This window comes from Eulemur rufifrons, chromosome 16 (genome assembly GCF_041146395.1).
Source record: "Eulemur rufifrons isolate Redbay chromosome 16, OSU_ERuf_1, whole genome shotgun sequence".
NCBI lineage: Eukaryota > Metazoa > Chordata > Mammalia > Primates > Lemuridae > Eulemur > Eulemur rufifrons.
The window spans coordinates 54700967-54716032 of NC_090998.1; the positions used below are offsets into that span (position 1 = coordinate 54700967).

The following is a 15066-nucleotide window of genomic DNA, read 5'->3' on the forward strand; positions in this document are numbered from 1 at the left end:
ACACTGACAAATTAAGTTTTCTGTGGAAAATACAATGTAATTGCTTCAAAACATTTACATGCTTCTATTTATAAATAATTATATAAATCATGGTGCTTTTTCTATGTTGATTTCATATGATTTCATTTGTAATAGAAGAAGCAGAATTTGTAAAGGCATGTATGCACTTTGAAAAACCATTTCTAACAGTCTATTCAGAAAATAATATTTCAAACCAAACTAGGCAGGAGTAATGCATTCTGCTCAGACCTATGAAATGTTATAAATCCTGTATGAGGTTATTCATAGTGTCCTTTGATTAAAAAAAAGTGTCTGCTTTATAGTCATTCTAATATTTTTATTTGAGCTTCCATTAATTCTACTAGTTTTGCTTATTTTATTAGACTTTTAAAAACACTGACTTGTTTTTAATCAATCCTTTTATCTTTGTTTTATATTTCATTAACTACTATTTTATTTTTTAGTAATCCTTCCTTTCTTCTTGCTTTGTGTTTATTCTGTGGTTCTTTTACTAACTGAAGTAAGTTGTTTAGATCATTAATTTTTTATAATGTCAATATTCATGACTATAAATGTCCCTCTATGAACACTTTTAGTAGCATTTTGCAAGATTTGATATGTAGTATTTTAACCATCACTGACTTGTAGGTAATTTACATTTTTCTTTTACTTCTAAGACTACTATGAAACAGTATGTAATTTACATTTTTATTATAAATTCATTTTGATCTATGAATTGTGTTTTTTTAAAATTTTAAAGTGTAATTTTCATTTTATCCTTCTTTTTGTATTTTTAAATTAGTTTCAGTGTGATCAAAGCACATATCTATAATTTTTCTTTGAAATTTGCCAAGACTTGTTATATGGTCTTAGTATTGTCACTTTTCATAGTATCTCATGCTTTGGAAAAGTTTGTATGAGAATGTTGGCTGGAAGGTTCTAGATATGCCAATTAAATCAAGCTTATTGATTTATAGAAAGGTCATATTTAAAGTTTTTCTATATTCTTATTAATTTTTTTAATCTGCTTAACATAATAAATACTAATATATTCTTTTTTTTTTTTTTTTTTTTGAGGCAGGGTTTTGCTCTGATGCCCAGGCTAGAGTGCAGTGGTGTCATCATAGCTCACTGCAACCTTAAACTCCTGGGCTCAAGCAATACTCCTTTCTCCACCTTCTGAGTAGCTGGGGCTACAGCCATGTGCCACCACGTTTGGGTAATTTTTTTTCTGTTTTTTTAATAGAGTTGGGGGGGTCTCACTATGTTGCTCAGGCTAGTCTTGAACTCCTGGCTTCAAGTGATCCTCCCACCTCATCCTCCCAAAGGGCTAAGATTACAGGCGTGAGCCACTGCACCTGGCTTAATATCTTCTTTTTGTTGGGTTTTTTCTCAGTTTGATGGTGATTTATCAATTCCTTCTTTAATTCTGCTAATTAATGCTTCAGATATTTTGAGGCTATGTTATGAATTTACAAGTTTAGAATTGTATCATATTTGTGTATTGTGCCTTTTAGTGTTGATATTGGCATTCTTTATCTCTAGTAACCTCTCTACTCTTGATTTCTATGACCGAAAATTAATTGTATCTGATTTACATGGTATACATGAAGCATGTCCCTGTTTCCTTCTACTAGTTTCATAGTTTTGGGTCTCACAATTAAGTCTTTAATCCATTTAGAGTTAATTTTTATACATGCTAAAAGATAGGTATACAGTCTCATTCTTCTACATGTAGATATCCAATTTTTCCCACAGCATTTTAAAAAGACTGTCCTGCCCCCAACGTGTGCTCTTGGCACCTTTGTCAAAAATCAGTTGGCTGTAAATACGTGGTTTTATTTTTTGGCTTTCTGTTATGTTCCATTGGTCTATATGCCTGTTTTTATGATAATAGCATACTCTTTCAGTTACTATAACTTTGTAGTATATATTGAAGTTAGGTAGTATGACGACTCTAACTTTGTTTTCTTTTTTCTTTTTGGCTCTAGATTGATTTGGCTATATGGGGTATTTTGTGGTTGCATACAAATTCTAGAATATTTTTTTAATTCTGTGAAGAATGTCATTGGTGTTTTGATAAGGATTGCATTGAATCTGTAGATTGCTTTGGGTAGTATAGGCATTTCAACAATATTATTTCTTCTAATCTGTGAACACAAGATAGCCTTCCATTTATTTGTGTGCTCTTCAATTTCTTTCATCAATGTTTTACAGTTTTCAGTGTAGAGATCTTTCACCTCTTTGGTTAAATTTATTTATGAGCATCTTATGTGTGTGCGTGTGTGTGTATGTTTTCTAGTTATTGAAATGGGGTTTTAAAAAATTTCTTTTTCAGATAGTTTACTGATAGCATATAGAAATGCTACTGATTATTGAATGTTGATTTTGTATCTTGAAGCTTTACTGAATTTGCTTATTAGTTCTAACAGTGTTTTGGTGCAGTCATTAGGGTTTTCCCATATAGATATTCATATAACCTGCAAGGAGGGACAGTTTGACTTCCTCTTGTCCAGTTTGGGTGCTTTTTATTTCTTTCTCTTGCCTAATTGCTCTGGCTAGGGCTTCTAGTACTACGTCAAATGGAAGTGATGCAAGGGGATATTCTTGTCTTGTTCTAGATCTTAGGGGACAACTTTCCCCTATTTAGTATGGTATTATCTGTAAGTTTGTCTTATATGGGTTTTACTGTATTAAGGTATGTGCCTTCTATACCTAATTTGTTGGAAGTTCTTATCATGGAGGAATGTTGAATTTTGTCAAATATTTTTCTACATTTATTGAAATGATCATATGGTGTTTGTTTTTCATTCTGTTAATGTGATGCATCACATTTATTGATTTGTGTATGTTGAACCATCCTTGCATTCCTGGGATGAATCCTACTTAATCATAGTGGATGATCTTTTAAATGTGCTTTTGAATTTGGTTTGGTAATTTTTTTTAGGATTTTTATATTTGTCAGGAACATTAGCCTGTAGTTTTCTTTTTCTGTGATGTCATTGTCTGGTTTTGGTATCAGAGTAATGCTGGCCTTATAGAATGAGTTTGGAAGTATTTCCTTCTCTTCAATTTTCTTGAATAGTTTGAGGATTGATATTATTTCTTCTTTAAATGTTTGGTAGAATTCATCAGTGAAGCCATCAGGTCCTGGGCTTTCTATCACTGAATCAACTTCCTCACTCATTATTGGTCTGGCCAGATTTTCCATTTCTGCATTGTTCAGTCTTGGAAGATTGTATGTGTCTAGGAATTTATACATTTCTTCTAGGTTACCCTATTTGTTGGTGTAAAATTGTTCATAGTAGTTTCTTAGGAGCCTTTGTATTTCTGTGGTATCTGTTGTAATGTCTTTTGCTTTTCCATCTCTGATTTTATTTGAGCCTTCTCTCTTTTTTTCTTAGTCTAGCTAAAGGTTTATCATTTTTGTTTATCTTTTCAAAAACCAACTCTTCATTACATTTATGTTTTGTATTTTTTTAGTCTCTGTTTCATTCATTTCTGCTCAGATAATTATTATTTCCTTCCTTCCCTAATTTTGGGTTTAGTTCTTATTTGTTGTAGCTCATTGAGGTGTACAGTTAGGTTGTTTGTTTGGGATCTTTCTTCTTTTTCAATGTAGGCATTTATTGATATAAACTTCCCTTTTAGAATTGCTTTTGCTGTATCCCAAAGGCTTCAGTATGTTGTATTTTTATTTTCATTTGATTCAAATAATTTTTTAATTTCACTTTTAATTTCTTCATTGTTCCATTGGTTGGTCAGGAGCATGTTGTTTAATTTCCATGTATTTAAACATTTCCAAATTTCCTCCTGTTTTTGATTTCTAGTTTTATAACATTATGGTCAGAAAACATACCTGAAATGATTTTGATCTTTTTGAATTTGTTAAGGCTTGATTTGTGGCCTAACATATAATCTATCCTGGAGAATGTTCCACATAATATTAAGAAAAGGGTGTATTATGCAGCTGTTCAGTGGAATGTTCTGTAAATATCTGTTAGGTCCATTTGGTCTAGTATGTAGTTTAAATCCAATGTTTCTTTGTTTATTTTCTGTCTAGATGATCTGATCTATCCATTGCTGAGAGTTGAGTGCGAAGTCCCTTATTATCATTGTATTGCAGTTATTTCTCCCTTTATATCTAATAATAATTGCTTTGTATACTTGGGTGCTCTAGTGTTAGGGGCACATATATTTACAATTGTTATGTTCTCTTGCTGAATTGACTTCTTCATCATTATATAATGACCTTCTTTGTCTCTTTTTATGGTTTTTGACTTTATTTTTTAAGGTCTACTTTATATAAGCATAGCTACTTCTGCTCTATTTTGGTTCCATTTGCACATAATATTATTTTCTATCCCTTCACTTTCAAGCTATGTCTTTACAGGTGAAGCAAGTTCCTTGTGGGCAGCATATAGTTGGGTCTTTTTTTTCTTATCCATTCAGTCACTCTTTATATTTTCATTGAAGAACATAATCCTTTTATTATGACTTTATATGTGACTTAATGGTTTTCTCTTGCTGCTTTTAGAAATATATCTTTGTCTTTGACTTTTGACACTTTGATTATAATATGCTTTGAGGAAGACCTCTTTTGGTTGAATCTATGTGGAATTCTTTGAGCTTTATGGATCTGGATATCCATATCTCTTCTAAGACTTAGCAAGTTTTCACCTATTATTCCTTAAGTAAGCTTTCTGTCCCTTTATCTGTCTCTTTTCCCTCTGAAAATCCCATAATGTAAATATTTGATAGCTTAATGGTGTCCCATAAATCCTGCAGGCTTTTTTTCCCTTTTCATTCTTTTTTCTCTCTTTTCCTATGACTATGTTATTTTGGAAAGACCTGTCTTCAAGTGCAAAAATTCATTCTTCTGTTTGTTCTAGTCTGCCATTGAAACTCTCCATTGTATTTTTTATTTCATTTATTTAAATTTTCAGTTCTAAGATTTCTGTTTGATTCTTTTGTGTAATAACTATTTATTTGTTGAATTTCTTATTCAGGTCGTGGGTCTATTGTTGTTGTTGTTGAATTGTCTACCTGTATTATCTTGCATCTTGCCTCTTGCTGAGTTTTCTTAAGATCATTATTTTGAATTCATTTTTGGGCAATTCATAAGTTTTCATTTCTTTGGGGTCATTTGCTGGAGAATTATTGTGCTTTGGTGGTGTCATGTTTCCTTGCCTTTTCATGTTTTTGTGTCTCTGTGTTGATGTCTGGCATCTGATGGAGTGGTACTTCTTGCAATTTTATAAAATGGCTTTTGAAGATAAAATCTTTCATCTGAAGATCTGTCTTAAGGTATTGGTTGGGTAGGGTGTGTTGGCTTTGGTTCCAGGTGGGTGCAGTGTAGTCTCTGTGCAGTTTCTTCAGCTGTAGTCAATTAACTTCAGTAATTCTGTGGGAAGACAGTGCAGGAAGACACCAGGGCAGAGGCAAGGTGTTTCATTCTTTTCTCTATGCAACCCTCAGTAAAGGTCTCCTGACTCCACATTTTTTTAATGTCTCCCCTATTGTATTCCAATGATCTCCCTCAAACACTCCAGTCTAAATGTAGTTGTTTGTTCATTGTTTAGGTCCTTTTCTGTGGGAGTACAAGCATTGAGCTCCTCTGGTCAGCTATCTTGTTCCACCCTGGCTAGGCTTTTTCTATGGAAATTCTGTGAGGTATATGCTGAGAGTGTATGCATCTAAAAAGTTTTGCCTTTGTTTTATAAAGTACCAAATGGTATTACTAATCTAGAATTACTTTTTTACATCAATTACTCCATTTGATATTTTCTGGTTTTTGAATTCTGAGGTTTCTTGCTTTAAATACTCAAGAGAGTTTTTTTCTTATCCCATACAAAGGCAGGACTTAAAACAGATTAATTTCTTATTATAATCCTATTTGGTAGGCAGATTTATTTTTGTGAAGGTTATAGCCTTGGCAGGTACTCACTTCATGTAAAGTCTCAGTTCCAACTCCTAGCTCCTGCAACCCCAGGCTTTATCTCTAGTTCTTGTATTGCCATTTAAACTTAAATAACTCTTAATTCTCTGGTTTTATGCCCTTTATTCATTTTTTTGAATTTCCTTTACTTTTTTCCTCAAGCTCTACTATGTGTGCTTTTTCATATTTTACCCAGTGTAACTTGTTTTGTAGTTGGGAGGCTTTTCAAGTTATCTAGTCTGCCAGATTACGTAAGTTTTATGTATGAATGTATAGACATAAACATACAGAGAATACACCTTTTAAACTTGAAGAATCTTTTCTATCATAAAAATAAAAATGTTACATACATTAAACAACTGTGTAGGAACTGTCAGTGGTTTAATATGTTGACAGATTGCTACTGTGTGTGAAATAGCTGAGAATATTAGGGGTTATTTTTATTATGCTATTGCAGGCTTTCGTATCTGATTCATAAAATGTGTTTATTTGGTAAGCCATATAGTTTTAATTAAGTATACAACTTTTCCTACTGGTTAAAAGTATACTATTTTTCCAGAATAAATTTCAGAAAAAATGCTTCATCTATTGTAGCAAAAATGGGAAAAAAGTAAACTTTTAAAAACTTTAAGTTGCTATTTTGTGAGCTTGGATTCTCTCAATTAGCAGCAAGATTATACTATTCTCAGGGGTTATAACTCACCAAAAAGGTATAAAGAAAAGCTCAGCTTTCTTAAATTCTTACTCTCATGGTGAAACCCTGGTGTAATGCTTTTGACAAGAAAACAAACAAACAAAAATGCTGACTAAAATCAAACTGTAATTATCCCAATATGATATCCTAAAATGTAAGCAGTACCTAGGACATCACCCTTGAGGAATTGCACAATTTGACTTTTATAATGCAAAATACAGAATGGATATTCTACAAACTAAATCCTTAGAAAAGAATACTAGTATGGAAATGAAATCTAATTTTGTTTCTCTTGGATTCCTTATTATGATGATATTGAGAAAGTTGATTGGTTTTTGTAACTTCTTTCAAATATTTCTTCAAATTTCACTTTCTTAATGAGGCTCATCTTGCCCTCCCTACTTAATACTGCAGCCCACACATCTCTTCTCCACTCACCCAGACTGCCTAAACCCCTTATCCTGCTTTACTTTTTAAAAATAGCATTTAATCTCTTCTCATATTCTATATTATTTATAAATTTATTATGTTTGTTGATTTTTCTTTGTTGTCCCTCACTAGAAAATTAAAATCTACCAAGGGCATGGATCTTGGTATGTTTTGTTTACTATTATATCACCAAAAACTAGAATAATACCTGTCACATAACAAGTGCTCAAAAATTACTTGGGATATGAATGAATAGTTTTTATTTCCCTGTGTATAAATTAGGGTGACAATTCATGGTCTCTTATTTTCTTACTGAGATATGTAGGTACAAATTAGATGTGTGTATGCCAAGTATATTGACTTGTCTGAAAGAAAGTTGTCATTCATAAAATAATAACAATTACCAATTTATGAATGTATAAAGTGATCTAACATTTAAATGTCTCAAAGTTTCCATCTTAAACAAATCTGTCATAAGTCCATGGCAATTTCACTTATACAATATCCCTTCTATAGCAACAGAACATGTATAACATTCAGAAGTTCGCTGAAGATCATACCTCATTTTTTTCTTTGAGTTTTGTGATCATAACAATCACCGGGCTGTCTTCCTGCCAAACCATCTGCCAGAAATCATTCACGGTGTTGATCATAGGGCCCTGTGTGGCAATGAATGCTTTCTCCTTGCCACTGTAGCCCTATTTGGAGTAAAGAGACAAAAATATTGGCTTTTAAGTTTATACCTTGCACTAAAAGTTTAGGTGAAAGAGCTTCAGAATAAAATAGCTGTGCAACACAGACTATGGCAGCTTCATTGATTATATCACCACAATTCTCATGCTGTTTTTCTAGCAAGTTAAGCATAGCATAGAGTATTAAGCGTTGTAATGCCCAGTCCCCAGTAGAATGTCCATATAGGGGATTATAGCCATGGACTCACAATGAAGGAAGACTCATAAAGAACTCACTACCAATGTTGATTGTGACTAAGACAAAAATAAAATATAAAATCTTGCTAGTAACCAAGTTAAATCAAACTTAATCTACTCCAGGAAAAGAATAAAAAAATAATTCCAAATAGTAAGTCACCAGAAAGAAATTTGTAGTTATTTACTTACCCTAATATAATTAGCATTAATGTAGGTGCTCAATGAATCAGTTACATTTTTTGGTCTTAAACACACTCTGCTGAGGGGATCTAATGAAGAAAAAAAAAGAATATGTTAAATAGATTTACTCTTTTTAAAGTTCCTTAGAACACCAATAACCAGTACATAGAGCATCTGTTATATGTTGATTATGTGGAGTGTGTTTTGTTTTTTTTTTTGACAGAGTCTCACTCTGTTGCCCAGGCTAGAGTGCCATGGCGTCAGCCTAGCTCACAGCAACCTCAAACTCCTGGGCTCAAGCAATCCTTCTGCCTCAGCCTCCTGAGTAGCTGGGACTACAAGTGTGTACCACCACGCCTGGCTAATTTTTCTATTTTTTGTAGAGATGGAGTCTCACTCTTGCTCAGGCTGGTCTTGAACTCCTGACCTCAAGCAATCCTCCTGCTTTGGCCTCCTGGAGTGCTAGAAGGTGCTCTTTTAAAAACAAAATCTGATCACATCATTCACTTGCCTAAATGCCATCCACAGTTTCCAATTGCCCACAGCAATATTTCCCAAAATATTATTATCTGTAAATTGTAACTTCTACAAGATATAGAATTATATAACTTATAAATTATATTACAAATTTGTAGGGTTCAGTAACCAAATAAATATAGGAAACATTGGATTAAACAAAGTACACTGTAGGACTTCTCAGTGTCTTTATTATGCTAATGTATTAAATACTTTGTGAATTTCCAAGACAATATTATATATAAACTTATCTGTCCATTGAACTTATTCTATCACAGTTATTGTATTTATTATATTTATTGACAATTCAGACAGCTTAGAGCCACATTGCTCAACAGAACTTTCTGCAGTGATGAAAATGTTCTCTGTCTACTCTGTCCAAAAATGTATCTACTAGCCATGTGTGCCTATGGAGCACTTAAAATGTGGCTAGCACAAACTGAGGAACTAAAATTTTAATTTATTTTAAATTCATTTAAATGTAAATTTACATAGCTATATGTGGCTAGCAGTTGCTGTACTGGACAATGTAGGCCTAAAGGATGAAATCCAAGTTCCTTACTTAGCAAGGAATGATAGATCCTTAATTATCTTTTCCTGGCTGGGCATGGTGGCTCATGCCTGGAATCCCAGCATTTTGGGAGGCTGAAGCAGGAGGATCACTTGAGACCAAGAGTTCAAGATCGGCCTGGGCAACATAGCGAGACCCCCCTCTACAAAAAATAAAAACATTAGCTGGACATGGTGGCATGCACCTGTAGTCCCAGCTACTCATGAGGCTGAGGTAAAAAAAAAATTGTTTGAGCCCAGGTTTTAGTATTGGAGATATAAACCATTTTCCCATCACTGTGGGAGAGTTGACCTTGGCAATGCAAGATGGCAATTACATAAATATTTACTTTTTAAGAACCATGTGAAAATTACAAGAGAAAATAGGGCTCTTGAGTACTTTGCTCTTGAAACTGTGAATGTGTCTCTATATGGATGTTGCCCTATTTTCTGGAATTGGTTCTGGGGTTAATGGCAGATTCATCTTCAGTTAGGTAGGAAGAGAAAGGAGAAACTAACATTAGCTAAGGGCTTATGATTAGCTGGGACTTTGGTAGGCATTTTATACATACTATCATTTAATCCTTTCAATAGCCTTGTAGGATAGTATTATTATCAGTATTTTTAGGGATGAAGAAAGGATGGCACAGGAAGATTAGGTAGCCTGCCAAAAATCGTAAATGTTTTTGCTGGGGTAGGAGATCAAATCTTATTTTAGTATCTCGCTTTAGCTACACAACTTGTTGCTTTAATGAGTGATTTACTTATTTGTGTGAACTTACTCTGTGCTAGGCACTTAATATAATAAAAGAGGAAACATAATTTAAGCAGGAAACAATATTAGACATTACATATTTAAATATGAAATAATGGCCTGAATAAGTAGAGTTCCTTAATTTTGTCTACATTGTCTTATATTTGTATAAATAAGTTGACTGCATGGAAGAAAAATACATAAAATTTATTATTACAGTATTATGCATCATTATGTGCTAGTAATTTCATATTGATATATGATTGCTTTTTTCCCCATTGTTTTGTGATTTAGGATGTAGATGTGTTTTTATCACTAATATTTGTTTATATTGCAAAATAATTTGATATAAACTTGACATTAGCATTTAAATCTACCAGAGTGCTCTGAGCCTGGCTGATTTACTGCCCTCAGAGATGGCTATAATTTAATTTACAACTTAATTGATTCTTGGCTACTCATATATCTGCTGCAAAGCATCCTCAAAATTTTATAATGTTCATATTATGTACAAGCTAGCAAACTTTTAAACCTAAGAGGAATTTAGTGTATGTTAAAACAAGAAAAACAATCATAATATTTAAAATTTTGATCATTTGCTAATCATTATTTTATGTAATGTTTCAAGTTTATTTCATATTACAGTCTAAAATAAGCCAAAAAGAACAGCCTTGCCTAGTCTTCCAGTCTCTTTGGATACTTTTCAACCAATAGTGTGTGCTGTCCAAGCCATATTTCCTAAATTATATTTTGTGAGCAACAGGGGGGTGGGTGGGGTATTCAGGCTGCAGACACTTTCAGCAGAAAATCCATCATGTGCAACATCAGTTGTCAGCACAGGTGCCCTGGTTCAAGCGGTCCACCCAGTTCTGGGAATGGAAAAGCTGACACAGGACTATGCATTGGTTGTCTGATATCATCTGGGCAGGAAATGGAGAAGGCTGGACTTTTAAATAATCCTGATAATTTCCAAATCCTTCTGAAACTAGATGATGGTTTGGGTATATATAGTAATTGTGATGTATGCCCTGGTTATTTATGTTTGGAATATTTTAGATGAAAATTTTATTAGAGAGAGAAAGAGATAGTATGAGAGAGAGGAACACCAGTACTAACACAGAGCACTTTCACCCTCTTCAGCCAGGTGTGGTCATAGAATATCTTTCAACATTGACCATACTTTAGGTAAATAGGTTTAACTATATAGACCAGTTAAAAATGTGTTATAATGGAAGGACTTTAACAATGCATTTCCAATTCCACCAGAAGGGGAAGCCCAAAGACACCATCAACAGTAATTCTTTACTTGATTTTAATGTACCGCTATTACTATAAATATGGAGAATTCTTCTGAGTGAATTAACGGACTAAATTATGAAGACTACTGTTTCAATGTTAATACTTTAAAAAAATTCTTTGTGGCTCCATCTTTCCAGAACTTTGAAATGTTTATGGGTTCTGCCAAAACTCCAACTCTGTTTGTTTAGAGATAGAAAATTTAACTTCTCCAAAGTTTTTTTGCCTGTTATAGGAGGAATTACTTACTCAGTCCTCTATGAACTCCTATACCACCTGGGCCAAAACTCTATTCTGGGTCTTAGGACACTGATCATAATTATTTGTTTACATGTCTCTCCTTTCTAGTCCATGACCTCCTTGATTTTACAGACTATTTCTTATTCCTTACTGGTCCCTAGCATCCAGCTCATTTGACATTGATAAATTTCATGGAGCAAAATTTAGTTAACATGTAGTAGTGTTTCTCGAAGTGTGGTTCTGGTTTCATCTGCATTAGACTTACCTGGGTGCTTGCTAGAAGTAGTTTTCTGAGCTTAGCAGCAGATCTGCTTAAACAAAATCCCTGGGGTTGGGCACAGGATTTCTAACAAAGACTCTAGGTGATTGGTATGCACAGTGAGGATTTTGGTTATATCTTTATTTAGATATAATTCACATACCATACCATTCACCCATGTAGTGTGCCATTACAGTCTTTTTTTTTAATTCATGGAGTTGTGCGATTATCACCATAATCAATTTTATAACATTTGCATTAGCCCACAAATAAACACCAGACCCTTTAGCTGTCATTCATCATCTCCCTCTAACACTAGGCAACCACTAAGGTCATCTCTGTCTCTGTAAATTTGCCTATTGAGACATTTCACATAAATGGATTATAAAATACGAAGTGCTTTGTGACTGACTTCCTTCACTTAGTGTAACACTTTCCAGGTTCATTCATGTTGTAGTATGCATTAGCACCTTGTTCTTTTTCATTGATTCCCTTGTGTGGGTATGCTACATTTTAGCTACCCATTCATCAGTTGATGGACATTTGAGCTGTTTCCACTTTTTGGCTACTATCAATAATGTTGTTATAAATATTTTGTGTACAATTTTTGTATGGACACACATTTCATTTCTCTTATATATTATGCCTAGAAGTGGAATGTTCAGGTAATATAGTGACTCTAGGTTTTACCTTTTAAGAAACTGACAAACTGTTTTCCCAAGTAGCTGCACCATTTTACATCTCTACAAGAAATGTATGAAGTTTCCAATTTCTCTACATTTAAAAAATTGTCTATCTTTTTTATTATAATCATCCTAGTGGATATAAAGTTGTATCTTGTGTGTTTGTGTCTGTGCTTTTTTTTTAAGAGGCAGAGTCTCTGTCAGTCAGGCTGGAGTGCAGTGGCACAATCATGGCTCACTGTAGCCTCAAACTCCTGGGCTCAAGTGATCCTCCTGCTTCAACTTCCCAAGTAGCTGGACTACTGGCACATGCCATCACATAGGGCTAATTTTTTTAAATTATTTTTTTGTAGAGACAGGGTCTTGCTATGTTGCCCAGGCTGGTCTTGGAACTCTTGGCCTCAGATGATCCTCCCACTTTGTCCTCCCAAAGTACTGGGATTATAGGCATGAGCCACCACCCTTGTTGTGGTTTTCATTTCCCTGTCCCTAATGACGTTGATCATCTTTTCATATGCTTATTGACCATTTATATATTTTCTATGAAGAAATGTCTATTGAAGTCCTTTGTTCATTTTTTAAATTGGGTTCTTTGTGTTTTTATTATTGAGTTAAGAGTTCTTTATTCTAGAAGATACAAGTCCTTTATTAGATATATAATTTGCAGATATTTTCTCCCATTCTGTGAACTCTCTTTTTACTTTATTGAAGATATCCTCTGAAGCACACAATTTTTCAATTTTAATGAAGTTCAATTTATTTATTTATTTAGAGAAAAAGTCTCGTTCTGTCACCTGGGCTAGAGTGCAGTGGCAACCTCATAGCTGACTGCAGCCTCGAACTTCTGGACTCAAGTGATCCTTGTGCCTCAGCTCGGACTAAAGGTGAGTGCCAACAAAGGTGGGCAATTTTTCTATTTTTTGTAGAGACAGAGGTCTCACTCTTGTTCAGCCTGGTTTTGAACTCCCGAGCTCAAGCTATCCTCCGGCCTTGGCCTCCCAAAGTGCTAAGATTATAGACACAAGCCACTGCACCTGGCCAATTTATTTATTTTTTGTTGCTTGTGCTTTTGGTGTCATATCTAAGAAATTATGACTAATTAAAGATCATGAAGATCTGCTTTTTTTCCTAAGAGTTTGATAGTTCTAGCTCTTACATGCAGGCCTCTGATCTGTTTTGAGTTAATTTTTTAATATGGACTGAGGTAGGGTCTCCAACTTCATTTTTCTGCATGTGGGAATCCAGTTGTATTAGGACCATTTGTTGAAAAGACTCTTCTTTTCCCATTGAATTGTTTGACACCCTGGACAAAAATCAATTGGCCATAATGTATAGCACAATAAAGTTTTAGAATCATGTGTTCTACCGGGATTGTGAGCTAGGCATTATAATAAGAGCAATAAAAATAAAGTTATTAACTTCAGACCACTTTAATGATTATTAGTCTTGATAGGTGTTTCTAATTCCAAATATGGTGTGTATGTGGGAATTGTAAGGATTGAAAGGGCTGAGGTAGGGGTGAATAGGGAAGGCTTGTTTTGTGCTTTGTAATGCAAATGATTAAATCAAGAAACTTACTTGGCAAGATGGTCTTATAGCGATTTTTAGTTCCATGACGTGGAATGTCAATTTCTTTGGGATCCACAAAATTCATTGGTATTTCCTGCAAAAATAAATGATATCAAGTTAGTATATCTAATGCTGCCACGAAGAAAATATTCACAGGGAATCATCTGACCCAGAACCCCACTGCACTTCAAAGTCATTTATAAAACAACTAGCACCTCTGGTTGACCAACGCCCTTCCTTTCATAAGCATATCAGCTGCACCCTGACAAGCTGACTTCTAAGAAACAGCTGTGTGTGTTAGAAAGCATTGTTTTATATGTGTCGTTATAGAGGCATGAAACATTTTGCTTAGATTTTAGGAATCCTGTTGTGACATAATTGCTGGAGTTATTAAACAGGTACTAAACTATGGATTTAAAAAACCACAATATATTCAAATATATTCAAATCTCTATGTAAGTTCAGTACCAAAATTTTTTCTATGACAGATTATCTTTTAACATTAATAGTGACTCATTTAGGATTATTAAAACCTCCTTCCCCAAATGGTAAATATAATGGTAAATGTTGATTTAAGTGATGATGATATGATTTTTTTTTAATTTGGATTATTGATAAGGAATGATTTATAATGGGACTGTTCCATTTGTAGTTGTAAATGCAATATTTTTTAATGAAGGATATCCAGACACTTTTTCTCTCACTCAACAAGAATATAAATATTCTTACTCTGTGAAAATATGTGTTATGTGCCTCAAGAGATTGGAGAGGGAACACCAGGAACAGAAGTGGCTCTATGTAAATGCATTAGACCTAAAAAGGCGAGCACTGGCAGTCAACTAGGACAGAGAAAGCGCAACAGCCAATGTTTTCAAAAGGGTCCAAACAAATATTTAAAGATTTGATTACATTCTCTAAATAGTACATTCTCTAACTTAAGATTCTGCAAAGAATTAAGATTAATGTGAAATAAAATAATATTTTTTAACGTTTTATGTTATTTAATGACTAAATATTAAATCCTTAGATC

The 15066-nt window shown here is 33.7% G+C and overlaps 1 protein-coding gene across 3 annotated transcripts in view; it reads right to left on the bottom strand.

Annotated features, from left to right (window-relative positions):
• The window catches only part of PTPRR (protein tyrosine phosphatase receptor type R), a 231363-nt gene that overhangs the window by 32954 nt on the left and 183343 nt on the right, over positions 1 to 15066 (bottom strand). For all 3 annotated transcript variants that reach the window (XM_069490087.1, XM_069490088.1, XM_069490089.1), the window contains 3 exons: positions 14046 to 14130; positions 8180 to 8259; positions 7622 to 7759 (listed from right to left, as the gene is read on the bottom strand). In XM_069490087.1, coding sequence (XP_069346188.1) covers positions 7622 to 7759; positions 8180 to 8259; positions 14046 to 14130 — 303 coding nt within the window. The remainder of the gene's footprint in view (positions 1 to 7621; positions 7760 to 8179; positions 8260 to 14045; positions 14131 to 15066) is intronic.